Source organism: Acinonyx jubatus, chromosome E4, assembly GCF_027475565.1.
Source record: "Acinonyx jubatus isolate Ajub_Pintada_27869175 chromosome E4, VMU_Ajub_asm_v1.0, whole genome shotgun sequence".
Classification (NCBI taxonomy): Eukaryota; Metazoa; Chordata; class Mammalia; order Carnivora; family Felidae; genus Acinonyx; species Acinonyx jubatus.
The window spans coordinates 41,897,165-41,924,733 of NC_069395.1; the positions used below are offsets into that span (position 1 = coordinate 41,897,165).

Genomic DNA, 27,569 nt, shown 5'->3' on the forward strand with positions numbered 1-27,569 from the left:
GCTGGCAAAAAACAAAACCGGTCATGAGAGGGGCTGAAATGGGGAGCAGACTGAGAAAGGATAGCTTGAAGATATAGGTAGGTGATGGTGGCAATTTTGAAATGTCATGTTTATCAATGAATAGTAAATGACTGATGTAGTGGAAGATGGAGGGCTGGTTCTTTAGAAAGGTAAGGATGGGGTTTGTGAAATGATAAGGGAGTTAAATGTAGATAGCTCTAGTAGAAGATACATCAGTTTGCTTCCATTCTAGGTGTTGTCTGTGAGCATGAATGGATTTGCTCTGTGGAGTGCTGGAGGCTTCAACAGCTGCAGGTGTTGTTTACATGTTCCGCTCGCTTTCATGCTGAAGTGTGGTGTATCTGTTAAATACGGGCTGTGGGGGTAGGCTGTTTGGGCTCAAATTCTGGCTCTATTACTTACTAATTATGGTTCCTTAGGAATGTTACCAAACCTCCCCGTGCCTCAGTTTTTCTCGTCTATAAAATGGGGTTAATAATAGTAACCCCCTTATAGTGTTTTTGTGAAGATTATAAGAAGTGTAATGTATGTAAGCATTCAGGAAGGTCTGGCATGTTGAAAGAGCCAGTACAGCGTTAATTCTTATTACCATTGGTTGTGAGTGACTTCACTGATTTTATGCTGTCTTCACGTCTTTGAGGATTGGACTGATAAAGGGCTAGTGCTCTTTTTTGGTGGAGGCATTAAGAAGTTGTGGGCCAGTGTGTACTCATCTGGCCTTAAAGGCTTTGAAAGCCCTGATATTTCAAATGTTTGAAAAAAATGTTTACAGCTTTTGAAAAGTGAATACCAAGAACCTCTTCCCAGGTTTGTGGGTTTGAGGGGCTGGAGCTGTTTGTGTCTCTGTCAGTCACCATGTGTTACAGGTGGGACTGGTGCCTGAACCTGGGGACAAAAAGTAAGGTAGAGATTGACTGTTGGCCTTCAGACAGGACCCTTAAGGGATGCCATGGACTGTGATATGGTGGATTCTCTGGGCCAAAGACAGTTGTTTCATGTGACTTTTGATCCCTGACCAGTCTAGGGTATGGGGAGTGTTTACTGAAAGAATGGTATCCTCAGGGGCTTGAATTCACATCAGGAATTGACTCCTCACCACTTGTTGACTTTAAACAGCTACCTAACTTCTCTGGGCCTTGAAAAATAGGCAGAATAAATAAGATAATGTATGTATAGTGTCTGGCACATAGTAAGACTGAGAAATGTTAATTCCCTTTTCCTCAGTGTCCTCATCTCTAAAATGTGGGTAATAAAAAATTCTGAGGCTTTAATAATAATTATAGATAGTAGGTATAAATTCATTCATTCAACAAGGTTTTTTTTTGTGTGTGTGTCATCTATATGTCAGGCACCATCTTAAGGGCTTAGGACATAACAGTGAATTAAAGATACGTGCCCTTTGTAGTTTAAATTTTAGAAAGGGAAGATAGACAATAATATAAATGAATAAAGTTTCTAGTGTGTTAAAAGATGCTAAGTGCTGTGGAAAAAATAAAGGTAGGATAAGGAGGCTTGGGGCCGCTAGGGGTGGGAGCAGTGTGCAGTATTAAATAGGACGGCCAAGACAGGCTTCATTGACAAGGTGGTATTTGTGCAAAGACTTAAGATGAGGAAGTGAATCATAATGATATTTAGGGGAAGAGCACTCCATGCAGAAGAAAGAGCAGTGCAGATGCTGTGGGAGTGTGTGTGGCATATTCCAAGAACAGCATGGAGGTCAGTGTGGCTGGAGCAGAGTAAGGGGAGAATAGAAGGAGACCAATTCAGGGGAGTAAGAGAGAGCCAGACCATGTAGGGCTTTGCTGGCTGTTGGGGGGGCTTTGGCTTTTACTCTAAATAAAAAGAGGATATGTTGCAGGATTTTGAGTAGAGAGGAATGATTATATCTGCCTATTTAAGGGAATCACACTGCACACTGGCTACTGTATCCAAAACTGACTGCAGAAAGGCTTGGGTGGAAACAGGGAGACCAGTTAGAAGGCTATTGCTGTGTCCAGGTGAGAGATGATGGTGGCTTGAACCAAAATGGTAGCAATGGTAGGTGAGAAGCAACTGGATCTCATATTCTTGAAGGTGGAATCAATAGGATTCATTGATGATTGGATATGGGGTGTGAGAGAAAGATAGGAATCAAGGATAGTCTGAATAACTAGGAGAATGCCATCAATAAAGAAGAATATGGAATCAGTTTGGGTGGGGAAAATTAGAGTTTACTTTTGATCAGGTTGAATTTGTGCTAATATTAAATATCTAAGTGGAAAAGTCATGCATATAATTGGTTATATGAGTCAGAAATTTCGGAGCGAGAAATGGGCCGAAATACAAATTTTGGAATTGACAGCATATAATTGGTGATAATTAAAGTCATGAAGCTGGATGAGGTCACCAAGAAAGTGAGTGTAGACATAGAAGAAAAGGTACCCAGGGCTAGCTCTCGCCTCCTTAACTTAAAAAAGTTGGGCAGAAGTACAAGAATCAGCGAAGGAAGTTGAGGGGAAGTGATCCGTGAGGTAGAAGGAAAACCAAGGGTGGTTTAATGGAAGCTGAACTTAAGAAAGTGTTTCAGGGAGGGAGGAGTGATCAACTGTGTCAAATGATGGGACAAGTCAAGTATATTAGTAACCTATTGTATAACAAATCACTACAAAACTTAGTAGCTTAAAATAATAAACATTTACTGTATCACAGAGTTTCTGAGGGTCAGGCATCTGGGAGTGGCTAAATTGGGTGCCTCTGACTCAAGATCTCTTACAAGGTTGTGGTCAAGCTCTCATCTGAGGCTTCTGTCATCTCAAGTCTAGACTGGGGCTGGAGAATCCTACTCCAGATTCTTGTAGTTTTTGGAAGTCCTCAGTTCCTCATTGGCTGTTGTCCAGATATCTCAGTTCCTCACCATGTGGGCTCTTCCATAGGCTGTCTGAGTGGCCTCATGACATAGTAGCAGCTTCTTCTCATGTAATCCAAGAGAAATAGAGAGAGTGTAAAAGAGCACCTGAGAGGGTAGTAATGGTCTTCTGTAACCTAACTTTAGAAGTGTTATACCATCACCTCTGGATGTTCTTGGGAAGAGATGACACAAGGGCATGAGTACCAGAGGGTGGGAGTCATTTTGGAAGTTGATTACCACACCAAGTATGACAAGAAGAATTGATCATTGGGTTTAGCAATGTGGAGATTATTGGTGACCTTAACAAAATCTGTGAAGAGAAATGTTTGATTGAAGTTGATGTGAGAAATATTGGGAAGAGGAGTACTGGGGCAATGAGTATAGACAACTCTTTTGAAGAGTTTTCTGCAGAGAGGAGCAAAGAAATGGGGTAATAGCTGGAGAAGGAAGCGTTTTTTCCTAGGATGAGAGAATAACACTATGCTTGTATGTTGATGGGAATAGTCCAATAGAGAGTGGAAAATTGATTATATAGAAGAGAAAGTACTGTCCTTGAGTGGGAGAGATAAGAACTTGTGTCAAGAAGGAGGGGTTGACTTTAATGTATTTTTAAATGTTTATTTGTTTTTGAGAGAGTGCAAGCAAGAGAGGGGCAGAGAGAGGGGGACAGAGCGTCAGAAGTGGGCTGTGCACTGACAGGCTGACAGCAGCGAGCCTGATGTGGGGCTCAAACTCACAAATTGTAAGGTCATGACCTGAACTGAAGTCAGTCGCTCAACCTCCTGAGCCACCCAGGTGCCCCTAGGAGGGGTTGACTTTAGATGGAGGCAGGCTGGATTTTATCCATAGCATTATTTGGGAAGATAACTATGTGGTATGTGGGCAGATATGGTTATGAGAGTTTGTGGAATTATCTTCTGATTGCTCCATGTTTCTCAGTGAAGTATCATCAGTTGGGCTTGTTAGATAGTGTGTGTGTGTGTGTGTGTGTGTGTGTGTGTGTGTGTGTGTGTATACATATATTATTTTTGAGAGAGAGAGAGGCGAGAGAGAGAGAGAGAGAGAGAGAGAGAGAGAGAGAGAGAGGAGGAGGGATAGACAGAAAGGGAGAAAGAGAGTCTTAGACAGGCTTCATGCCCAGCACAGAGCCCCATGTACATTGACTGTGAGATCATGACCTGAGCCAAAATCGAGAGTCAGACGCTTAACTGACTGAGCCATCCAGGTCCCCCAGATGGTATATGTTTTAAAAAATCATGGCTTTGATAGCTTTGGTAACTTTGATGATGATGAGTAACTGTGGCCACAGTAAAAGCACCTTCTGGATGATTCCTTTTGCTTTAAGTTAAAAGTAGAATTTTTGTTCTCATGACTTGTCCAGATAGTGGGACATCTACTCTTCATAGAGTAACATGGAAACAAAGATCTATTTAACCTAAAATAAATAACTTATGCTAAGAAAGTATAACAGACAAAATTACAGGTCAATATTCTTGATGAACATAGATGCAAAAAAATTCAACAAAATATTAATAAGCTGGATTCAACAATACATTAAAAAGATCATACACCATGATCAAGTGGGATTAATTCCAGGGATGTGAGGATAGTTCAATATCCATAAATCAATTAATGTGATATGCTACATTAACACAATGAAGGATAAAAATCATACAATCATATCAATAGATGCACAAAAAGCATTTGACAGAATTCAACAACCATGTATGATAAAACTCTCAACAGAGTGTATATAGAAGGAGTGTACCTCAACATGATAAAGGTCATATATGACAAACCCACCATTAATGTTACACTTAATGGTGAAAAGCTGAAAACTTTTCTTCTAAGATTAGAAACAAGACAAGGATGTCCACTTTTGTCACCTTTATTCAACATAATTTTGGAAATCCTAGCCACAGAAATTAGGCAAGAAAAAGAAATAAAAGTCATTTAAATTGGAAAGGTAGAAGCAAAACTCACTATTTGCAGATGACATGATATTATACATAGAAAATCCTAAAGCTGACAACCAAAAGCTATTAGAACAAATAAATGAACTCAGTAAAGTTGCAGGATACAAAATGAATATATAGAAATCTGTTGCATTTCTATCACCATAATAATGAACTATCAAAAAGGTAAATTAAGAAAACAAGACCAATTACAATTGCATCAAAAAGAAGATACCTAGGAATAAATTTAAGGAGGTGAAAACCTGCACTCTGAAAGCTCTAAGATGTTGATGAAAGAAACTGAAGATGAAACAAACAAATAGAAAGATATATTCTGGTGATGGATTGGAAAAGTCAGTCTTGTTAAAATGTCTATACTACTCTCCAAAATCTACAGATTCAATGTACCCCTATGAAAATATCAATGACATTTTTCATGGAACTAGAACAAATAATCCTAAAATTTTTATGGAACTACAAAAGGCCCTAAATAGTCAAAGCAATCTTGAGCAAGAAGAACAGAGCTGGAGATATGCTCTCAGATTTCAAACTATACTACAAAACTGTAGTAACCAAAGCAGTATGGTACTGGCACTAAAATAGACATGTAGATAAATGGGACATAATTGAGAGCTCAGAAATAAACCCACACTTTTATGATCAATTAGTCTACAGCAAAGGAAGCAAGAATATACAATGGGAGAAAGACAGTGTCTTCAATAAGTGGTGTTAGGAAAACAGGACAGCTACATGAAAAAGAATGAAACTAGACTACTTTCTTGTACCATATACAAAAATAAACTCAAAATGGATTAAAGACTTATTGTAAGACCTAAAACCATAACATGCCTAAAAGAAAACATAGATAGTAAACTCTTTAACATTGGTCTTAGTGATTTTTTCAGGGGTGGGGATCTGTCACCTGAAATGAAGACAAAAGCAAAAGTAAACAAGTGGAACTACATAAAGCTAAAAAAAAAATCACACAATGACAGAAACCATCAACAAAATGAGAAGGTAGTGTAGCAAATGAGAGAAGATATTTGAAAATGATGTATCTAAGAAAGGGTTAACATTCAAAATATATAAAGAACAAAAAACCCCAAAATATATAAAGAACTCATATAAAAAAATCCAATAAAAATGGGTAGAGGATCTGCATAGACATTTTTCCAAAGAAGACATAGAGATAGCCAATAGACATGTGAAAAGATGTTCAACATAATTATCCATCAAGAAAGTGCAAATCAAAACCACAATGAACTATTACCTTACTCCTGTTAGAATGGCTATTACCAACAAGACAAGAAATAGCAAGCACTGGAAAGGATGCAGAGAAAAGGAAACACTTGTGCACTGTTTGGTGGGAATGTAAATTGGCACAGCCACGGTGGAAAACAATATGGAGGTTCCTTAAAAAATTAAAAATAGAAATACCATACAATCCAGCAAGTCCACATCTAGGTATTTATGTGAAGAAAACAAAAACACTAATTTGAAAAGACTTATGTACCCCTATGTTCATTACAGCATCATATTTACAACAGTCAAGATATGGAAGCAAGTTGGGTGTCCATTGATAGATGAATGACTAAAGATGATGCCAGACACACACACACACATACACACACACACACACACACACACGAATACTACTCAATCATAAAACCAAGAATTCTTGCCATGTGTGGCAACATAGGTGGACATAGAAGGTAGTATACTAAGCAAAATAAGTCAGAGAAAGGCAAATACCATATGATTTCGCTTATATATAGAATCTAAAAAATCAAACAAATGAATAAACTCATATGAAAAACAAATGAGATAGACTCATAGATACAGAGAACAAACTGATGGTTGCCAGAAGGAAGGGGAGTGGGGGAAGGGGTGAAGGTGAAGGGGATCAAGAGATACAGTGTTCCAGTTATAAAATAAATACGACATGCAATGCAATGTTCAGCCATAGGGAATATAGTTAATAATATTGTAACAACTTTGTATGGTATCATATGATAACTAGACTTACTGTGTTGACCATTTCAAAATGTATATAAGTATTAAATCTCTATGTTGTGTACCTGAAACTAATATAATATTATGTCAATTATTCTTCATCAAGAAACAATTTTTATTTTTTAATTATTTACTTTTTAAAAGTTTTATTTATTTATTTTGAGAGAGGGAGAGGGAGGGAGGGTCAGAGAGAGAGGAAAAGAGAGAGACCCAAGCAGGTTTTGTGCTGACAGTGCAGAGCCTGATGTGGGGCTTGATCTCATGAACTGTGAGATTGTGATCTGAGCCAAAGTCAAGAGTCAGATGCTTAACAAACTGAGTAACCCAGGTGCCCCAAGAAGAAGAAACAATTTTTAAAAATAGTTTATGATAAAACAGACAAAATCACTCACCACATTCTTATGTAGACAAGGAGTAACATCTCAAGAATTTAAGAAAAAAATTGCAGAAGAGAAATCTTAATATTGAGAAGATTCGTTCCATTAACTAATTTTTCCTCTGGGAATTGGGAGAAGACTGGACTCTTTATTTCAGGAGTATAACATACCTGTTCATCCTGGTTTGAAAACCTCTGTAAATGGAAAAACCTTGCGAGCAGAATGGCTGGGACTTTTAGGGTAGTTCAGAGCTCTGAAGATAGGCTTTCTGTCTTCGGATGAGGGAATTGAAGAGCTGACCAGAATACACAGTCAAAAAGGGCAGGGGCCTGTGGGAGCTCTCAGAATGTTTCTGGAAGAGGCAGGAGCATCAGCCCCACCTCAGCACCTCCTGTGCTCCCTTTCTGCTCACTGGATCTCACTAAAATAAATAGCAGTTAGGACTCTTCCCTGGACCCCTCAGCTGCCCAGCATCCTGCCTGGACCAGGTGACTTAATCTCCTCTTGAGCCCACTGGGAAGGCTCCAGAGAAGGAGGAGAGTGAGAGAAGCTTTTGAATGGGTCACATTAATGATGCTTAGAATCCATTTTCAGAACTGGCATCCCTCCCCTTCTGCCTTCTTGTCCTCCCTATCTCCTGCCCAGCTCCTCAGCTCTAGAATCTCCAGGTGCAGGCCTGACTATGGGGTCAACCCTTGCCCCTCTTGTCCTGCAGGCAGTTCCCATGGGCACTCTCCTGGTTCTCAAAAAGCCCTTGCCCCATTGGCTGGGACAAAGTAACCCTGGAGATCCTGGATGCTCTCCTAGCAACCATGACAGAGCTGGTGGCCACCTCATTTTTGCAGAAACAGGTGCTCCTGTAACAGGAACAAAATCAGTTAGCCAGCCTGTTGCTAGTGTGCTAATGTTGCCCTATAAATGGCACTTGGCTCAGGAGAGTGACCTCTTCCTCCTAGGCCTCCTATCCCTGTTTTGGTGCTCAGTTTTCCATTGTTGCTTCAACCCCAGACTTCTATGGGGCTGCACAGGCCACAGGGGTCCTGCAGAGGGCTAACTCTTGACTTCTCTTTATTCTGAAGTCAGTTGTAAAATCAAACGGCTGCCATCTCCACACCTATGAAGACCACAGGCTCTGCCCAGATGCTTCAGCTGAGGGGAGGGTCAGCTTAATTCCCATTTCTCATAAGGTCTCAGGAGTATGAGGAACAACTATTCTTTTCCTCCTTAAAAACAGGAAAAAGATACAATAAAACTTTAAATTAGGTGATAACACTTTCCTCCTTAAAACATGCTTTGTCACGTTTATCTTATTTGATCCTTATAATCTGTTGGAGGCAAGGGCAATATCCCCATTTTGCAGATGAGGGAACTGAGGCCCAGAGAGGGGGCTAACTTACTTACTGACATTAAGCTGGTAAATGGCAAAGCTAGGGATGCAGGAAAGGGCAGAAGGGCCAGGAGGACGATCTCTTTTTGTGACTTCTGGAGGGAAATCCTCCTGGCAGCTGGAGCTGGGCTGTGTGGGGAGTGCTCTCCCTCCTTGGGCCTCATTGAAGGAGACTGGGGTTCTATGGAGCACTAACACCTCTCTGCCCCCCCCCCCCCCAACCTGGGTCACCTTTCACTGTGACAACCTGGGTCATCTCTCACTGTGACAACTTTCCATTCGGTCTCATTTTCAAGAAAGATGTCTGAACAGCACGGCTGGACCTACTCTTGTATTAGTTTCCAAGGACTTTCACTTTGTCAAGCAAAACAAGGCACCTCTTTTACATCTGTACCCCATCCCTACAGATCAGCTTTTCAGCTAGATCAAAGGGCAAACAGCAACAGAGAGAGAACTAGAAACAGAACTCTCTTCCTTCCAGGTGGTCTTGCTGTGCAGAATATCACTTCAGAAATTCTGTCTACACTATGAGGGCATGACTGTGAGGGAGCATCTCCTCTATGGATTTTAGGTGAACCTTGATCTTTCAATGAGTCCCCTCAGGCCACCTTCTGAATCCCTTAAACATTCATCCTCATATTGTGCCCTTTGTGCCCTTCTTCTGAAGTTGTGGGAGTTGATTCTTCCCAAAATAACCTGAATCAAAAAGTAATGGCTTGCAGGAAAGTTACAATTAGCTTTTCATTGGGAAAAAAAAGCTCAAAGATTTTTTTTTAAAGGAAGAGGTGGAGGAAGGAAAAGAAGCCACTGAAAAATCTGTGGTCTTCTGAGTCAATTGAGAAACACTGAATTATTTCAGTGGAGAGCTATTTCGACAGGAGACGCATTGATTTTTGGCTTCTCTTCATTGTTTTTATTGTTGATTACATCCTCTTTTTCTAGAGTGTCAGCAGTGGGCAGAGGTGAATGAATTACTTTTCCTCACAGTCCATTGATTTCTGTGTTGACACACATTGATTTCAACTCAGAATAAGAAAGCACATCCTAATAGAGCTATCTAAAGTTGGAATAGTTGCCTTGGGGGTTGTGAGATCCCTGTCAATGGAGGTGTTCACACATAGGCTGAATGCCTGTGCAGGGAACATTTAGAGCTGATTTGAGCAGTGACTGGAAGGATAGCTTAGGTAATCTTTAATGTCCTCTATTTCATGTTCAGCATTAAAACCTTGGATGACTTACTCACTTTAGGTAGAGCCTGCCTGTCAACAAGGACAATGTTTCCCACATGGTGGTATGCTAGATGATTTTCATTGGTGAGGATTTATTATTAAAAACAGGAAAAATGTAAAACAATGAGATATCATTATATACCTATTATAATGGTAAAAATCCAAAACACTGACAACACCAAATGCTAGCAAGAATTGGTCCAACAGGAACATTCATTCATTGCGGGTGGGAATGCAAAATGGTACGGCTACTTTGGAAGATAGTTTTGCAATTCCTTACAAAAATAAATATAGTATTACCATGTGATCCAACAATCAAGGTTGTTGGTATTTATCCAAAGGAGCTGGAACTTATGTCCCTACAAAAACCTGTACACCGAAGTTTTTAGCTTTATTCGTAATTGCCAAAACTTGGAAGCAAGACATTTTTCAGTAAGTGAATGGATAAACTATGGTAATCAGACAATGGAGTATTATTCAGGGCTAAGAAGAAATGAACTGTCAAGTCATGAAAAGACAGGACGCGACCTTAAATGCATATTACTAAGTGATAGAAGTCAATCCCAAAAGGCTAAATCCTGCATTATTCCAACTATATGACATTCTTGAAAAGGCAAAACTATAGGAACAGTAAAAAGACAAGTGGTTGCCAGGGGTTGTGGGGGTTAGGAGTGGATGAATAGGCAGAACAATACTTTTTTTAAGGCAGTAAAAAATACTCTGTATGATGCTATAGTGGTTGATACATGTTATTATACATTTGTCCAAACCTACAGAATGCAGGCCACCTAGAGTGAACCATAATGTAAATTCTTAAAAAAATTTTTTTAATGTTTATTTATTTTGAGAGAGAGAGGGAGAGAGAGAGAGAGACAGAGAGAGACAGAGACAGAGACAGAGACAGACATGGAGTGTGAATGGGGGAGGGGCAGAGATAGAGGGAGACACAATCTGAAGCAGGCTCCAGCCTCTGAGCTGTCAGCACAGAGCCCGACGTGGGGCTCAAACTCATGGACTGCAAGATCATGACCTGAGCCGAAGTGGGATGCTTAACCAACTGAGCCACCCAGGTGCCCCAACCCTAATGTAAATTCTTTACTATGGGTGATTGTAACGTGTCAATGCAGGTTCATCAATTATAACAAATGTACTGCTCTGGTGGGGAGTGTTGACAATGGGGGAAGACTGTGTATGTGTGAGGCAGGAGGTATATTGGAACTCTCTGTGCCTTCCTCTCAATTTTTCTTTGAACCTAAAATTGGTATAAAATATAAAGTCTTAAAAAAACTGAAAAAAAGAGTAAAAATATAATTAGCATATCAGATCATGATTTTATATATATCATTGCCAAGAATGGAGCTAAGACAATCAATGCCATGGTAACCCACATTAAGACTGTACAAATTACAGGTGGAGTCCTAAAACTTGACCTTGAATATTCAAAACCTTCATTGCTGAATTTCTGCCCTGATCGTTCCGAAGAATGGATAGTACAGATGATCCAGATAAATCATATGGAGTTAGATCTACTGTATCTCTATTCTCTATCTCAGTGCTCTTTTCAGTGATACATTGGAAGCAGATTTGAATTTGCACAGCCACAGAACTCAGGTTATAAAAATGTAGCTTTCATTAGTTCTAGAAACCTGTTTGATTTCTGAGTCCCTAGCTACATTAATGGAAAACAACTTCATTTCCTGTTTTTGTTAGTTCTGGCCAGAGGTTTTCAGGTTAATTCGCAATTTATCATTCTTTTTAAAAGAATTTTTGTAAGCAATCTCTACACCCAGTGTGGGGCTAAAACACAACTCTGAGATCAAGAGTCACATGCTCTACCAACTGAGCCAGCCAGGTGCAATTAACTAATATTTTGCCCCCCACCTGTTCCTTCTTGGAGCTTACATGCCCTTGTATTGGGGTGGGGCATCAGGCCTATGTACCTGCAGGAGCTGGCTGCAGACTGGCCATGGCCTACATGTAGGTGTCCTCCCTGTGAATAGGCATTGGCGTCTTGGCTGCTACAGCAGCTGCACACCCCGCCATGCTGCTGGTCCTTATCTGAACCTTGAGCCCCTTCAGGACAGTTGCAAGATCCCCCTGCTCCTCTCAGTGGGCAGGAGTGTGTGTAACAGATAGGAAATCTTCAGACATTCTTCACCACTCAGGGGACACGGGAGCTTTAGGGGGTAGGCCCAGGCTATCTCAAGACCTCTCTCCCTGCCTCTGCCCAGGCCTGCCCTCCCTCCGTTTTTCCTTGCGGTTTGAACTCCTACTTATCATAACACGTTGAATGGCTGTCTCTGCCCAGGATTCCAGAGAGGAAGCAGGCACACTTACTGGATTATTATTGTAATAGCTGCCAACTGATCTCCTGGCCTCTTACCTTGATCCCTGACTATTCTCAGTAGTAGCTAGGGTCATGTCATAACTCTGCTTCAAGCCTTCCAGTGGCTTTCCATTTCACTCAGAGCAAAAGGCAAAGGGCCTCTGTGTATCAGCCCTTCCCAGTATGTCTCTGACTCTGTCTCTTGCTTCTCCTGTTGGAGCCACATGGTCTCCTGGCTGCTCCTGGAACATGCTAGGCATGTTCCTTCAATACTGTCTTGGCACCTCCTTTTCTGTCTTCCTGAATATCTGAATTGCTCATGCCTTCTCTTTCTTCAAGTTTACTCAAGTCACTTTCTCACTGAGGCCTACCCTGACTGCAACCCACCCCAACTCCCAGCCTCTCTGCCAGGCCCATTCTTACATAACGTACATTCTAAGCTTAAATATCCTATCTTTCAAGCAAACTCTGCAACTCCCCAGTGCCCTTTGTGGACTCTGAAATCACTTATTCTTTGTTCCCATTTGAGCCCTTACCACAGTGGCCCGTCAGGATTGGTTTACTGGTCTGTTTTTGGCCCTAATGCTAGCACAATGCTTGGCATGTAATAGGTGCTCGTCATAAGTGTGTTGTATAAATAAGGGATCAGATGAATGAGTGTGTGATTTCAGTTCATTTAAAAAAAATTAAGGACTGTTGAGAAGATTAGCTAGAAGGCTTATAAAGCCTACAGCATGGTGCTTGGCTCAAAAGGAGTTAATTCATATTTATAATTTATATGCTAAGGAAGGTCTTCTTGCCACAGAGATTCCATATCGTCTAGAGTTCAACTAGTTCCAGTGAAAATGACACCGATTTTATATAGAAATCAGACTAAAATGCATGGAAAACATGTGTTGGATGGAATGGGCAGTCCTATATTTTTATGGTATCAAGACTAGCAGAGGCCCCTCTTCTTTCCTCACGTCCTTTTATCACTGCCTAGCTGTCAAAGAGCCCACTCTCCCCGGGGCACTGGCACCTTCGATTGTGCTAAGGTATTTCAATGATTTTGATTTCACCTCTGAGAGCCTGGTGTTGGGGAACTCAAGTTCGAGGTGGGGAAAAAAGGTAGAAGAAAGACAGGGTAAACTACTTTGGAGCATGTGTGTGGTGATTACATGGTCCAGTCTTTCTGGTGCTTCCCAATTTCATATAATTCTATTTTTTTTCCAACACAGGTAATTATATGAGACGTTCCATATTTTTTAAAACTTTGAAAATCAGAAAAACATCTTGTTTTCAGACCAGTTTTAATTTTTGGATAAAATTTTCTGTAGTAATGGGGAATTTTTTTTTTTTTTTGTAAAACATTATGGTGAAGACATGCAGGAATTTGGCAACAGCCAGGCGGCAACACCAGGGTCCTGGCAGCTAAAGGGTGGAGGTGTAGTGGCGAGAAAGAGCTCAGGGACTAAGGAAGGAGTTGGAAAGACCCCAAGCTCGTTTTGTCCATTTCTTTCTTGTTTCATCCCAGAGCAGAGCAGTTCCTTGATTCTTGTCACGTGATGCCATGATCTCAAGTGTCACTTCCCCTTTTCCACACATCTGGGCAGTCCTGTGATCATCCTGCATGGTGCTGCCTGGGGATGCCTGGGACTCTGTGCCATGCCAAGAGCATGTTCTGCTCCCACGAAGTGCTGTGCTTATTTAGAGTGTCCCATTGACCATGGCTCTACATCTTCTACACAGACCTGTATAAAGCACAGAGCCAAGCCTGTGGAAGGACTGGGTAGAATCTGTCATAAACGTGTAGGACTTGTTACCTCCTATACATACATGTACACATACATACAACCACTGAAACATGCAGAGGCTCAAAGAAAGAAGAAAAGGAAGGAAGGAAGGAAGGAAGGAAGGAAGGAAAGACAAGACGCAGATGGTCTTGTACTGAAGAGATAGGACCATTCAAAATCCCATTCACTTATTTTTTTTAATGTTTATTTATTTTTGAGACAGAGAGAGACAGAGCATGAACGGGGGAGGGTCAGAGAGAGAGGGAGACACAGAATCTGAAGCAGGCTCCAGGCTCTGAGCTGTCAGCACAGAGTCCGACATGGGGCTCGAACTCACGGACTGTGAGATCATGACCTGAGCCGAAGTCGGATGCTTAACCGACTGAGCCACCCAGGCGCCCCAATCCCATTCACTTTCAAGTGAAGAGACATTGGATGAGGAATCAGATATTGAAGTCCAGATTCAGTGTTTACTAGCTAGGTGACCTTAGGTAAGTTTCTGTTATTAAATGAGAATAGTAATAATATTTATCTTATAGGGTGGTTAATAAACATGAATTTCTAGTCCTGAATATGAGTCCAATTAAGTGAAAGTTATCATTACCATTGTTCTTGTCTTAGTACTACCATTATTAAAGCCTAGTTGGTACAGTGGGTGACAGAATGGCATTTGGGGTCAAACATGGATCAGATGCTCTACCATTTAACCACAGTATGAACCTAACGTTGGGGATATTAATTAGCCCTTTTAAGTCTTAGTTTTCTCATTCATAAAACTGGGTTAATAATAATTGTTTCATAAGACTTTTTCAAGAATTAAATGAATTCTTTAAATGATTTATTCCATGAAAGTCCCTTGCTGGAATATCTAGCATAAAATAAAAATTCAATAAATATTAGCCATTATATTTATTGATGATAATGATGATGGTGGTAGTGCCTACTATGACCACTAAATCCTTTTATACTGTATTTAATTGCAACAAGTCCTTTTCCATACAATCCAATGCAGTGTTTCCTTCCCTACCTAAAACATACTGCTTGCTCGATTGGATTTAACTTTATTCTATTTGGGTTAAGTCATTTTCCCATTATACCAAGGATTTATGCAAGACTTAAGTCCCAATGTCTATGTATAAAAGATGAATTACAACCAAACCATATATGGAGGAGTGTGAGGAGACTTTCCTCCTGCTGTGATCAAAACAATTAAGTGGTTTTGTGGGCTTGTGGAGTAGTAAATCTTATCATTATGTAGAGCATGTGGGGGCCCCTTCAGTTAGTATATTTGGGATAGAAGTAACAGGAAATGTAACTCCAACAAATGGGCTTTAACCATCAGGATCTGTATTGCCTCATATTGCTAGTGGTGTAGAGGAGGGGTGGCTTCCAGGTTGACTGAATCTGGTGGCTTTATTTCCATTGCTTGTGATCGTCTTGGCCCTGCTTTTCTGCAGGTGGCAGCTTCATTCTTAGGTTGGTGGAGAGGTAAACAGCTCCACTGTTTACATCTGTGCGGGACGACAGGGCACTTCCCCCAAAATCTTTCCTTACAAGTTGGGAGAATTTTCCTAAAAGCCCCAGTAAGCTTTACTTCATATTTCATTGGCCTTAAATGGGTCATGTACCCTCCTCTTACTTCATCACTGGCGAAAGGATGGGATTCTCCAGACTGGCTTAATCTAACCAGAATCCACCCTGGAGCCCGTTGCCCACACTGTACAGATACTTCACAAGGGTGGGGAATGGCAGGGTCGAAGAGGTAACCATAATGCTTGCTACGAGTTTTCTTTTTAAGGGTTTTTATTTTTATTTTTTATTTTAGAGAGAGAGAGAGAGAGCATAAGTGGGGGACAGAGGGAGGGAGGGAGGGAGAGAGAGAGAGAGAGAGAGAGAGAGAGAGAGAGAATCTTAAGCAGTCTCCATGCTGAGCAGAACTCAATCCCACGACTCTGGCATCATAACCTGAGCTGAAATTAAGAGTCAGACGCTCAGGTGACTGAGCCACCCAGGCACCCCACTATGAGTTTTCTTTTTAGTTTATTGGAGGTATGCAGGCGCTTTCGATTTGGTTGTAATTGTTGGTCTAATCTTACAAGTGCTCTGTGTCATATTGCACAACTCCAAGGGGCACCAGTCTGAGTTGCACACCTGGGATTGCCCACACTGTACTCTGTTGTGTATTTATTGAGCAAAAAATCCTTCAGGTCATGTTATCCCTGGAAATGCAAATTTTGTTCTCAATGAATTCTTTGGCTTAAAAAACAGGTTAATTATAATATCATTATTAGTAGTTATGTGGTGAAATACACAATAAATGACCAGAAAGAAAATGCACAAAATTGAACACAGAGTACAGAGATTTTGGTACATTGAAGGAGAGAGTATAAAAGCTTTCAGAAACCAGATGGGCTCTGGAGTCATCGGTGTGTCCTTCTTCCATTTCCACTGGTGTCTGAATGTCCAGCTCGTAACCTGTCATCTTTCTACGTGTTGGCGGGCTTCTTTGTATCTTCCATATCTTTGATCACAGCTGAGGAGGTGGCTGGACAGAGGCTGGGCTCTGACACAGGTCTGACATCTGGACTTGACCCCTAGGAGGAGCCAGCCCCAGCAGACAGATGCGGCAGAGCTCAGGATCTGGAATGGACAGCCACCACCATAGGGGCTCATGCCTGGCTAACATGCAAAGCCCTTAGGGGTATAGGCTTTTCCTTCTTCCTGAGGCCACACTATGGAGACCTTGAATGCCGGGCTCAGAGCTTTGCACTTGTTTCTGTATGTGGCATTTCAGACTGGCTCTCCCAGTACAGAGTTCCCTGCTTCCAGCTGAAGAGTGAGGTACTGCTGCTGAGCTGGTGTCTTTGCAAGCACGCACTGGTATTGGGACTCTGATCAGAGAAGAGATTCTATCTGGCTGCACCAACGCTGCTATCTCCCACCCATAACTTTACCGCGGCAGTAACTTACTCTTCTTTAAAAGAGGGCTTCTTAGGAAATCAGTTCAAGTAATCTGGGTCTGCGTGGGTGGGAAGGATATTATCAGACTCTAGTTGAAGACTCCTGGTGCTCCTGAGACTGATACTTGAGAAGTGTTTTGATGGAAATGAGGCTAGTGGAGAAGTTTCTGCAGCATTGTGGATTGAGTTATCTGAGCCTGATGCTGCAGTGGTTTGGACAGATACCTTTCAGAGACCTGTGGTCTCTTAGATGTTTGCCCACCAGGCCTTCTTTGTCCCAGGTCAGGCAGTTGTGGACCCTGACTCTGTTTCTGCAAGTCCAGGGGGGTGGAAATACTTGTTTTTCTCTGGCTGTAACCATTACTGACTCCTGGTGGGTGTTTTTTCCAGACACTATCTGAGGAGTGGTATCCTTTTCTTTGTTTTCTACTCCCTTTCAGGTCCTCAGAAAAAGGACTTGTTTTGTCTTTGTCTATCTGTCTGTCTGTTTTATCTGTGTGCTTTAGGGAAGTAGAAGGAGTAAGAGAAGTAATAAATTCCAGAAAAGTCACAAATGCTCAAGGAATCTCAAGATAGTCTTGCAGAAGTAATTCTTACTTTATATTAAAAAGTAACTGTGCTAAAACATTTTTTTTAATTGTGCTGGGTCTAACCTCTTGGGTTTCCTCCTGGACTTCTGTTGTGATATCATAAAGAGTTTCCAGTGCCTTTCTCAGTTCCCAGTACATAGTAGGTGCTCAATAAATATTTGTTGAATGAATCTGTTGTCTTTTTCTGATGATTTCTGCACATCACGTATTAAGTCCCCTTTCCTATTAAAGAGTTTTCCTTCCCTTTTTAAGTCGGGCAGATCCTGTGGAGGTTTGAAGCAGCTTCTAAAGCAGAATAGTAAAGATGAATATTTAAGCAAATTGGAAAGTTGCAGGTAAAAGCCCCTTAAAACCACTTCTATCCACTCAGTGTAGTTGTAAGGTTTTTTGCAGAAGGTAACTCTTAAAGAGGACTAATGTGCCACATAGCAAAATTGTAGTATGGGAGACTGCATAGTGTCTTTTCTCTCTACTTCCTGCCCCTGCCCTCTCTTTCCCATGCATTCCTTCCTTTTATAACTATTTACTGAATGCCTATAAGGGCTAGGTGCTAGGGGGTACAGTACTGAATAAAGCAAGTGTGGTTTCTGTTTTCATGTAGCTAAAAGGCTAGTGTGGGAAGGCATGCTATTAATCAAATGACTGTAGAGATAGATATGTCTATGATGTGAGCTTACTCTGTAATTTATTAGGACTCACCCACAGTTTACATTTTTGAGGTCTTGTTTTCCAAATCATCAAGATCCTTTGGTGAATCGATCATTTGTCACAATGTTTAGGGTTTCTCCTTTTACATAAAATATATCTGTTTACCTGTGTCTGTATATATTATGATGTTGCTAATTTCCAGCAGTTAATTAATACCCCACGAAATTGGCCAATATTCAGTGTATCTGATATATTTGTTTCCAGAGACTATCTGGAATATATGGTTTTGTGTTACTTTTGGGGTTCTATCACAATACAGATATTATAGTGTAATGGAGATTGCTAGTGCTTATTAGTACTAGTTTTCTCCTCTTCTTACTTGGCATGTAAGTAAACTCACAGTCTCCAGGTTCTTTCCCAGATGCTATCTTATTTGATTCCCACCACAGATTATATTATTATATAATATATATAATATATATTATTATATAATATTATTATATAATATTATATTATTTAAAAATTTTTTTTAACGTTTATTTATTTTTGAGACAGAGAGAGACAGAGCATGAATGGGGGAGGGTCAGAGAGAGAGGGAGACACAGAATCTGAAACAGGCTCCAGGCTCTGAGCGGTCAGCACAGAGCCCGACGCGGGGCTCGAACTCACGGAGTGTGAGATCGTGACCTGAGCCGAAGTCGGCCGCTTAACCGACTGAGCCACCCAGGCACCCCTATATTATATTATTATCCTCATGGAAGAAACTGACCTAGAGAAGAGAAGAGAGTTGCCAAAGGTTACTTGACTAGCAAGTGGAAGAACTGTACCCTGAACCCTGAGATTCTGACACCAGATCATGGGCTCTTCTGACTCCTCCATAGGGACTCTGGCAGACTTAGTGATCATTCCATATTTGAAGCAGAGTCTTTTCCTTGGTCTTGGTTTACATTCAAGATGAACCAGCCTGTCAAATTGCTGTTGGACATTAGCCCGTCCTTGAATAGTCACCATAACAACATAGACATATGGAGAAGAATGTGGGATGGGCAAAACCGATGCCAGTCTAGGCAAGGATAGAGTTTTGCAGGGAGTGGGGGTGGGTCAAGGAACTCCTGGATATGTAGATATAGACTGAAGATGGGTGAGAGGGACATTGTCCCAGGGGCATTTAGTATCCTAATTCATCCAGGACAACACCTCTTACCAACTTAGCACAACTTCTCATAACTACTTAGTGCTTTTAGGACAGTGTTTCTTAAGACATGATTAGTAGAGGAGATGTTTATTAAAACTACAGATTCCTGAGTGCACCAAAGAACTATTGCATGAGAATCTCTGCAGGGAGGTCCCAGGAATCTGCATTTAAAAACCAGCAGTGAAGATGTTTCTGGGGTACACTAAGGCTTGAGCACCACAGTCTTGGGAGGTCACAGCGAATGAAAATAACATATAGCTTTTGTTCCTCCCTTGTGGTTGGGTAGCAAGCTGACTCAGAAAAGAAAAATCCCTGGATGAATATTTCTGCACCAGGAATGTCTCCTCTCTGAACAGGTGGGTGAGGATGATGAATAAGGTCATTCTCTGCCTTCCCTTTTGCTTTACAGAAAACCCATGAACCCTATCGGTTCTCATCTCTAGAGAATCATTTTTAGAGAGGAACTCAACGTGGCATCTCAGTAGTGTAGTGTCACATTTAAAAAAAATGTTACCTCCTTGTGATTTTTCACTTCTAATAGTTAGGGAATGGGATCCTTCTGCCCTCTTCTTGTGCAGGGCAGACAGAAGGAACAAAGCCAGGAGAGCTTCAGAGCCACCACTCACCTTTTAGTACCATCAGTCTTATTTCTGCCCACTGTCTCCCAGCCTGTGCTAGGTGGTGTATGCAGTGGAGACTTCCTCCTCATTGTAGGACTCAAGACTTTCAGGGTATGAAGACAGTACATTCACAAGAGCATAGGTTTTGTTGACTTACTGGTGTATCTATTTTTCAGAAGGTGGCTTGAGGATGCACATGTTCTGGAGGAATGAGAAAGTGAGCAGTGGAGGGGTGGGAGTGGGATGGACATGAACCCAATGAGAGAAGGATGCATGTCCTCAACGTGGTAGACTCCCCTGCTGGGCCTGGGAGGCACGGACAAGCCAATGGGATGCATAGGCCATTATTTCTGAAGTAATCAAAAGTAGACAAATAAAAATTAAAACTGATACTGTATAAAGGGAAGGATGGTGCAAATGACGTAATATTTCTCCATGGAGGAAGATCTCGACTCCAACACTGGAAGGCAGAGAGGAGTGAAGATTTTGGAGGCAGGCAGGAGTGGCTCAAGTGGCTTTGGCAGTGCTACATGCTTGGGGTGGGGGTGGGAAGGAGATCCCTTACCCTGCTACTCTGTGTGGACTGACAAGCAAGGGAACAGTTTTTAATGGGGCTACTGGGTTTCAGATATGTCATTTTTCCTCCTTAGGACCACTGTAATTAAAAATCCCATCCCTAGAGTGCTTGGGTGGCTCTTAGGCATCTGACTCTTGATTTTGGCTCAGGTCGTGAAGTCATGGTTTGTGGGTTTGAGCCCCATGGTTAGTGCAGAGCCTGCTTGGGATTCTCTGTCTCCCTCTCTCTATGCTTCTCTCTCTTTCCTTCTCTCTCTCTCAAACAAATAAAAAAAAATTCTATCCTCTGCCCATTAGCCAAACAAAGCAATAAAGAATAAGAAGAGGGGCGCCTGGGTGGCTTGGTCAGTTGAGAGTCCATCTCTTGATTTCTGCTGGGTCACGTAATCATGGTTCCTGGGACCAAGCCCCACATCAGTCCCAGGGCCTGATTGGGATTCTGTCTCTCCCTCTCTTTCTGCCCCTCCCTTGCTCACTTGAATGCACAGGTACATTCTCTCCAAATAAATAAAGAAAAAAAAAAGAAAAAGAAGAGAGGTGGATAGAAAGCAAGGGTTAGAGGAATAAGATGGGTGCCCTTGGAGATTTCATTAGCTTATTCTTGGGCTAGTATCTCAGAACAGCAAGTCCTGTTTTCTTTCCATTAGGGGCTGGGGCTGGGGGCCACAGGACACCAACTTTGCCCTCAGGAAGCTTCTCATTTAGTAAGTCCACCCGTGATTCTGTTTTATGGGTCTCCATTCCCTCTTTTTGCCCGCTGCTGTAGAACCTGCCCCATGGACATAGACTGAGTAACAATGATGGAGTCCAAGAGATGCAATTGAAAGAGCAAAGTTTACAAAAGTTTATAAATAAAGTTCTATGAGAATACAGTCACACACATTTGTTTACATATTATCTGTGTTCATGCTATAAGAACAGAGTTTGAGTAGTTGAACAAAAATTACGTGGCCTGCAATATGTGAACTATTTATTATCTGGTCTTTATAGAAACAGTCTGCCAGCCCCTCTAGATCTAGAGATCTCACACTGTATTTAAATGCTTAGCCTTGAAGTGACGTACGTCACTCTACTCACAACTCATTGGCCAAAATGGTCACATGACCCCACTCAACCACAGGGGCCAGGAAGTGCATGCTACTATGTGCCCAGGATGGAGGATGACCAGAATATTTGGCAAACAGTTCTAATGGCCACCACAACAGCCTACTATGTGTTGAACTCAATACTAGGTTCTGGATATAGAAAGATAAGACTCGAGGAACTCCAGGGATGCCAGAACTTGGGGGCTGGGTGGGGGGAAGACTAAGTATAGAGTAGACTCGAATGTCCTTCCCTGGAATATGTAGACTCCAACTCACCTAAATTGCCTGAGATAGTAAATGTTTTCTCAGTTTGATGATAGCCAGAGCAGGAGACTGGCCGGCTTGTCAGGCAGTGGGGGTGACAGATTCCCTTGATGAACATTTATATCAATAATAGAAGGGTTGTTTAACAGGAATTCTTAAAGGAAAGATGAGATAATTTCATGTTTTGATATTCGTAAAATTGATTCCGTTGAAGCGGAGCTCTGCAGTGCATATTATTGCTGCTGTAATTTTGGCAAAGATGTGATTCAGATTGGCAAAGTGTCTGGGAAAGGGAAATCCAGTAAGGAGACAGAGAGGGTGGGGTGGGCCAGGAAGCAGATGCCAGGAGCCAGGTCCCGGTGGCCTGGCGAGAGCTGGGAGGGTGGCCCAGGAATCTCAGCCATGTAGGACCATGAGGGAGAGGAGGCTCCTGGTGGCAGAACCGGAGGTTGCTTGAGTTTCTGGTAGTGCTGAAGCCTGGCAGAGGGAGTGGGAGCACCCCAGGGAGGGGTGCGTGCATGTGTGTGGTGAGGGAGAGACATTTAAACATCGTAGGAATGAAGGATAAATTTAAAATCCATCAAGCAGAGTTGAGACAGAATGACAATGTGAAGAACATGAATCACTCTTTCTAGGGACCCACCCAACTGTTTGCAGATTCTGAAATGTATTTTTCCCATCATTTCTCTTTCCTACCGAGCTTATCCTGGACCCTTACCTTCCTTTCCTTTTGCTCCTTTGACCCAGACTTGGTGGCCGAGTATCTAGCACTGACCGGCATGTTCCCAGAACCTCCAGCCCGGCATCACCATACTTGGGGTATGGTGCTGGCAGGGCTGGGAAGAGCAGGCCAGGTGCTAGAGATACTGGCAGGGACAGAAGAGGAGGATATCGTAGGGTCCTCTCTCCAGGGAAGTCAGGTCTATTCAGTGTTCACATCAGGCTTTATCACACAGGCAGGAAGATCATCCTGGCTTCTTCTTGTCTACCTGATACTTTAGTGTGATGTGGGGGTGGCTGGGAGAGGCATCTATTTATTCTGCTTCATGTGGTAGAGCAGTGTGGTCAATATAGTGAGAAAAACTATGAGCCAGGACTTGAAACCTGAGCTCTCTCCCAGCTTTGACTTTGAGTGGTGATGTGACCTGGGGCAAGTCTCTACCTCTCTGCACATCAGCGTCCTCACTGACAAAATGGTATGGCTACACCATAAAGATTCCACTTTAGTATTCGCTATTTTTGAGACTTTCAGTTCAGACCAGGGGAGGTGGTGGGGGTTCTGGAGGGTAGCATTCTGGAAAGATGCCTCCCTAGGGGGCCTAGCACAGTCCCCAGTGCACACTAAGCACGGTTGAGTGATCTGGATACCAGGCCTTTTCTGAGCATGTAGAGCATGTGGCACTGCTTAGTGCCAAGGGGCGTGTGTGTGTGTGTGTGTGTGTGTGTGTGTGTGTGTGTGTGTGTGTGACTTGTGGTCACTAGTGGTGTGGCTTGGAATGTGGGTGGGGAGGAGGCCAAGAATTCAGGTGTTGGGCTCTTGGCTGGGAAGGAGATAGTAAGAAGATATCTCAAAAAGGTCCTCTTGCATCAGAAGGTCTGTCTCCCAGACCTCAGACTTACCATGGGAGCTCTCAATCCTTGAGTTCCCTGAATCCTCTTTGCACATGCTCTTCCTTTTGTCTGTAATCTGGTCCCATTTCTCACCTGGCAAGCTCTGTTCAAATGCAGAATGAGGGCCATTTCCTCCACATAGCCCTTCCGGCCACCTCCAAGTGGGTTTCCATGTCCCTACTGTGAGCTCCTACAGCAATCAGGCCTGCCTCAATCATAGCACATCATGTTGTGTGGTCAAAATCGATGTTCTTCCCGTTTCTCCCACGAGGAGGATGTGGACTAAATCCAGCTCATGTCAGTGTGCCCAGTCCCTGGCACAGTGCCTGGCACATGGTAAGCCCTGTCAGTGTGGACTGGATGAGTACATCTTTCAGAGGCAAATCTGGCCACATCCTCCTTGGCATGGAAAAGGGAAAGGAGGCTCAAAGATGCTAGCAGAGGCATCTGATTCTACACCTGCTCCCCAGATCTTGCGGTGGATGTGCATTAGGAAAGGAGGAAGGAACCTGTACATGGGATCCAGTTCTCAACGCTAGGTTGCCTGTGTCTTGTCCTGGGGAGAGAGTGTTAGAATCAGGGCAGCAGGTGGTGGGTGGGGTTTCCCCAGAGGACGTGGGGCACTAGGGAAAGGGTTAGAGAGATTCTTTCAATACAAATGGGAGAGAACAGCCAGCTAGCTTGTCTGAAGTTGGGGCGAGGACAGCCTTTGGTGTTCTCTCCTTGTAGCAGTATCCTGAGACATTCATCACTATTGCACATGACTGTTGCTGTAACTTCCATCTTCTACACTAGCCTGTGAAGTTCTTGGGGCAAAAATCAAGTGTACTTTGTTTAACTCTGGGTAACTCAGCACCTGGCACCCAGCCTGGTCCACAGTGGATTCTCCTGAGTTCAGTGATCATTTACAGAGTTCCTACTGTGTGCCAGTTTCTGGACCAGGCCTGGGCCATAGCACCGAGTCAGCCCAAAGCCTTGCTGTGAAGGACGACTTCATTAACCTCTTTCTCTTCTCTATTTCCCTCTTGCCCGCCTCTCCCTCCCCCCCCCTTCCCCGCCCATCCCATCTCCCTTCTGTCTCCCCCGCCTCCCCTGCGCAGAGCAATGTTCTGGGATGGTGCCGGAGATGCGTGGACCGAGCCCAGGCCGCAGGCTGCCCGAGCCCGCCCCCTGCCCCGCCGCAGGCGGGAACCCTGAGCCCTGGGCCTTGGGCCGCCGCCACCGCCACGTCCTAGCCCTGCCTGAGGAGGAGGCATGGCGGCCCCAGCAGTGCGCCCTGCTCGAGGCCGACGCCTCGGACGAGGTGGGCATGCTGCCCGCCTCCCCGCGTGCCATCGCCGCGGGCTTCGACAACTTCTTCCCGGTGCAGGAGGGTGAGGGCCCCGGCTGGGAGGGCGGCGCGGCCCTGGAAGCTGGCTCCAGCCCGTTCCTCCCGGTGAGCCCCGAGGTGATGAAGCGGCGGCGTGGGGGGCTCATCGAGCAGCGCGACATCATCAAGGCCCACGAGGCGCACAAGATGCAGAGCACCCCGCAAGCCCGGCGCAAGGAGTGGGAGTGAGTACGGGAAGGTGGGCGCGGGTGGCGGGGGCACGGGGGCTGGCCCAGTGCGGCGGTGGGGAGGATGGGGTGCGTGTGGCCCTGCCGGGGCATCCAGTGGGAAAGGGTGGGCCCAGGGAGGCAGGTGCCTTTGTTCCTGCTGCCGCTCAAGAGGGATTTGACCCAGGGAGAGAGGTCTCTGGGGTCAGCCACAATCTCACTAACCAGCTGTAGGCTGCATTCACCCTCACTGAGGTCTACAGCCGTCAGGTGGGGGCAGTCACGCCTGCCCTCTAAAGCGTACCTGTTTACTGAGATCTGGAGAAAGAGCTGGGGTCTGTGTCACACTCTGAGCTTCCCTGAAAAGAGGAGCTCTATAAAGCCAGGGAGAAGCCACCAAAGCATGAATGAATCATCCGTCACCTTTCCTTCTGGAATGTAGCCAACCCTGCTCTTTCTAAGGTCAGCTTTGGGTGAATGATTACATTTTGGGGCACGTCTTCAGTGGTGGAAGAGATTGTGGCCTCCGTGACTTTATCACTGATCTTTTTGGGGAGAGCAAAAGGATTTATGTTCTTAGACTGCCTTTAACCCAGTTCATACCTGTTGGAAACTTAGGCTTCATTCCAAGGAATCCTACATTAAAGGGAGATAGGATTTCATTTGATTCTCAATTGGTGCTCCAGGTTTACACCCCCACCTAGGGACTTTGTTTTGTCCTTTGGATGCCAGTGTATATTTTGCACGTTTGCATGTCTTGTGGTTTGTATGTCTTTAGCTCCTCTTCCTTAGACTGTTGAGTTGTTAAGTGTCATCAGGTGCAAAAAGGCAAATAATCAATGTGTTTTGATGGTGATGGTCATGGTAGGCTTTATCTAACTGGTTTCAGTGGACATTCTAGATGGTGCAAAGGGGTGTAGATTAGCTGATCTCTGGATGTCTTTTCGTATGGATGTTAAAATATTTATTGGCTCATTCATTCATTCATTCATTCAGTGAGCCCTGATATGTGCCAGGCTCCTGGGATTTAGAGAGGAGTCGGGCATCCAGCATTCAACTTCTCTCCTGTTGTTCACCTCCAAGTACTGCTAGTCTTTAAAACCCTACATAGCTCTAAGAGCCAGGCAACATCCTAAGCACCTATATTAATTTATCTTAATCCTCACCATTACTGTGAGATAGGTACAGTTATTATCCATGTTTAACCAGTGAGGCACAGAAAAGTTAGGTGACTTTCCCAAAGTCACTCCAATAATAACTATGTTGTTCCTGTGATTTGCTATTGATTCATGATTTGGACCCTGACAGTCTGGTTCTCGAATTCATGCTTTCCACAATGGCACAGGACCTTTCCTTCCAGTTCCCACAGTATTTAACTTCTATCTCAACCACCAATTGAGATGCCACAAGAGCACCGACTTGGGGGTTAAGAGACTTGGGTCTAATTCCCAGGGTGACCAAACTAGTGGTATGATGTCAAGTCAGTTACCTCATGGCTTTGAAAAATGAGGAGGAGAAAGTAGACTGTGGAAATACTGTGCAGCTCTGATAGTTGGCATTTGTTCATATTCAGAAGTATTATATTTTTCTGCACCTCTGTCTTGTTTTCCTAAGAGGGTCTGAACAATTCGAGGGCAGAGACTCTTACACATTTTTCATGTCACTCAGTGCCTGTCATATGGCCTAACTCAAGAATGTCTATAATACTCACTGAAAAACTAGCTTCACCATGACTAGCAATGCATGAGTAACTCTTATGTCTTTCTTAAAGTTAAACTTTTGCTAGTTGGGGGATATCAAGGTCTAGTAGCAGCCAACTACTTGGAGTGGTGGTGGGGATGGTTGGGAGACTGCTTTCACCTGGACAGGTGCATAAGGAAGTGAAACAGGGCAGACACATCAATGGCCTGGGGGCATGTCAACCTTCCTGAGTGTGGCTGTGGAGGAATTGAGAAGGAGGGGTCAGGGAAATAGGAAAGACAGAGAGTAAAGGGACAAGGAAGTGAAGAGAGGCATGTGTTCAGAAGGAAGGAGTCATCATCTGTGTAGGAGGTTGCTGAAAGGGCAAATAAAATGAGGATGGAGAAGGGATTACTGCTTTCAGCAATATGGAGGTGACCTTAGTGGGAGCAGTTTCAGTAGGGTTATGGGCCCAGGGTCCAGGTGGAATGGGTTGAGGAGAAAGTGAGAGATGATGGAGATGGTGATGTTACCCGACTCTCTGCCCTGCAACACTCACAGCCTCATCGCTGCAGCCCATATGGAGGCCTCCATGGTTAATATCATCATGCCTTTTTTCCTTACCATCCAAACTCCATCCTCATATGGCTCTCCATGCCTTAATCTGACCCACTTCCTGCTCCTCACCAGCTCCCCAGACCCTAATATTACATTGTCTGGAACTCATATTCCATCATCAGAAAACTCTTCTACATTCTCCCACCTTCTCTGGACATTCCCGTTACCTCCTTGTTCTAACTGGTACCTGCCTCTCCCCCCACAAGAACATGGCTT

General features: G+C 43.4%; 1 protein-coding gene across 6 annotated transcripts in view; it reads left to right on the plus strand.

Moving 5' to 3' along the window:
- CACNA1E (calcium voltage-gated channel subunit alpha1 E) overlaps positions 1 to 27,569 on the plus strand; it is a 587,464-nt gene that overhangs the window by 178,218 nt on the left and 381,677 nt on the right. For all 6 annotated transcript variants that reach the window (XM_053209404.1, XM_053209402.1, XM_053209403.1 and 3 more), the window contains one exon: positions 24,620 to 25,073. In XM_053209404.1, coding sequence (XP_053065379.1) covers positions 24,620 to 25,073 — 454 coding nt within the window. The remainder of the gene's footprint in view (positions 1 to 24,619; positions 25,074 to 27,569) is intronic.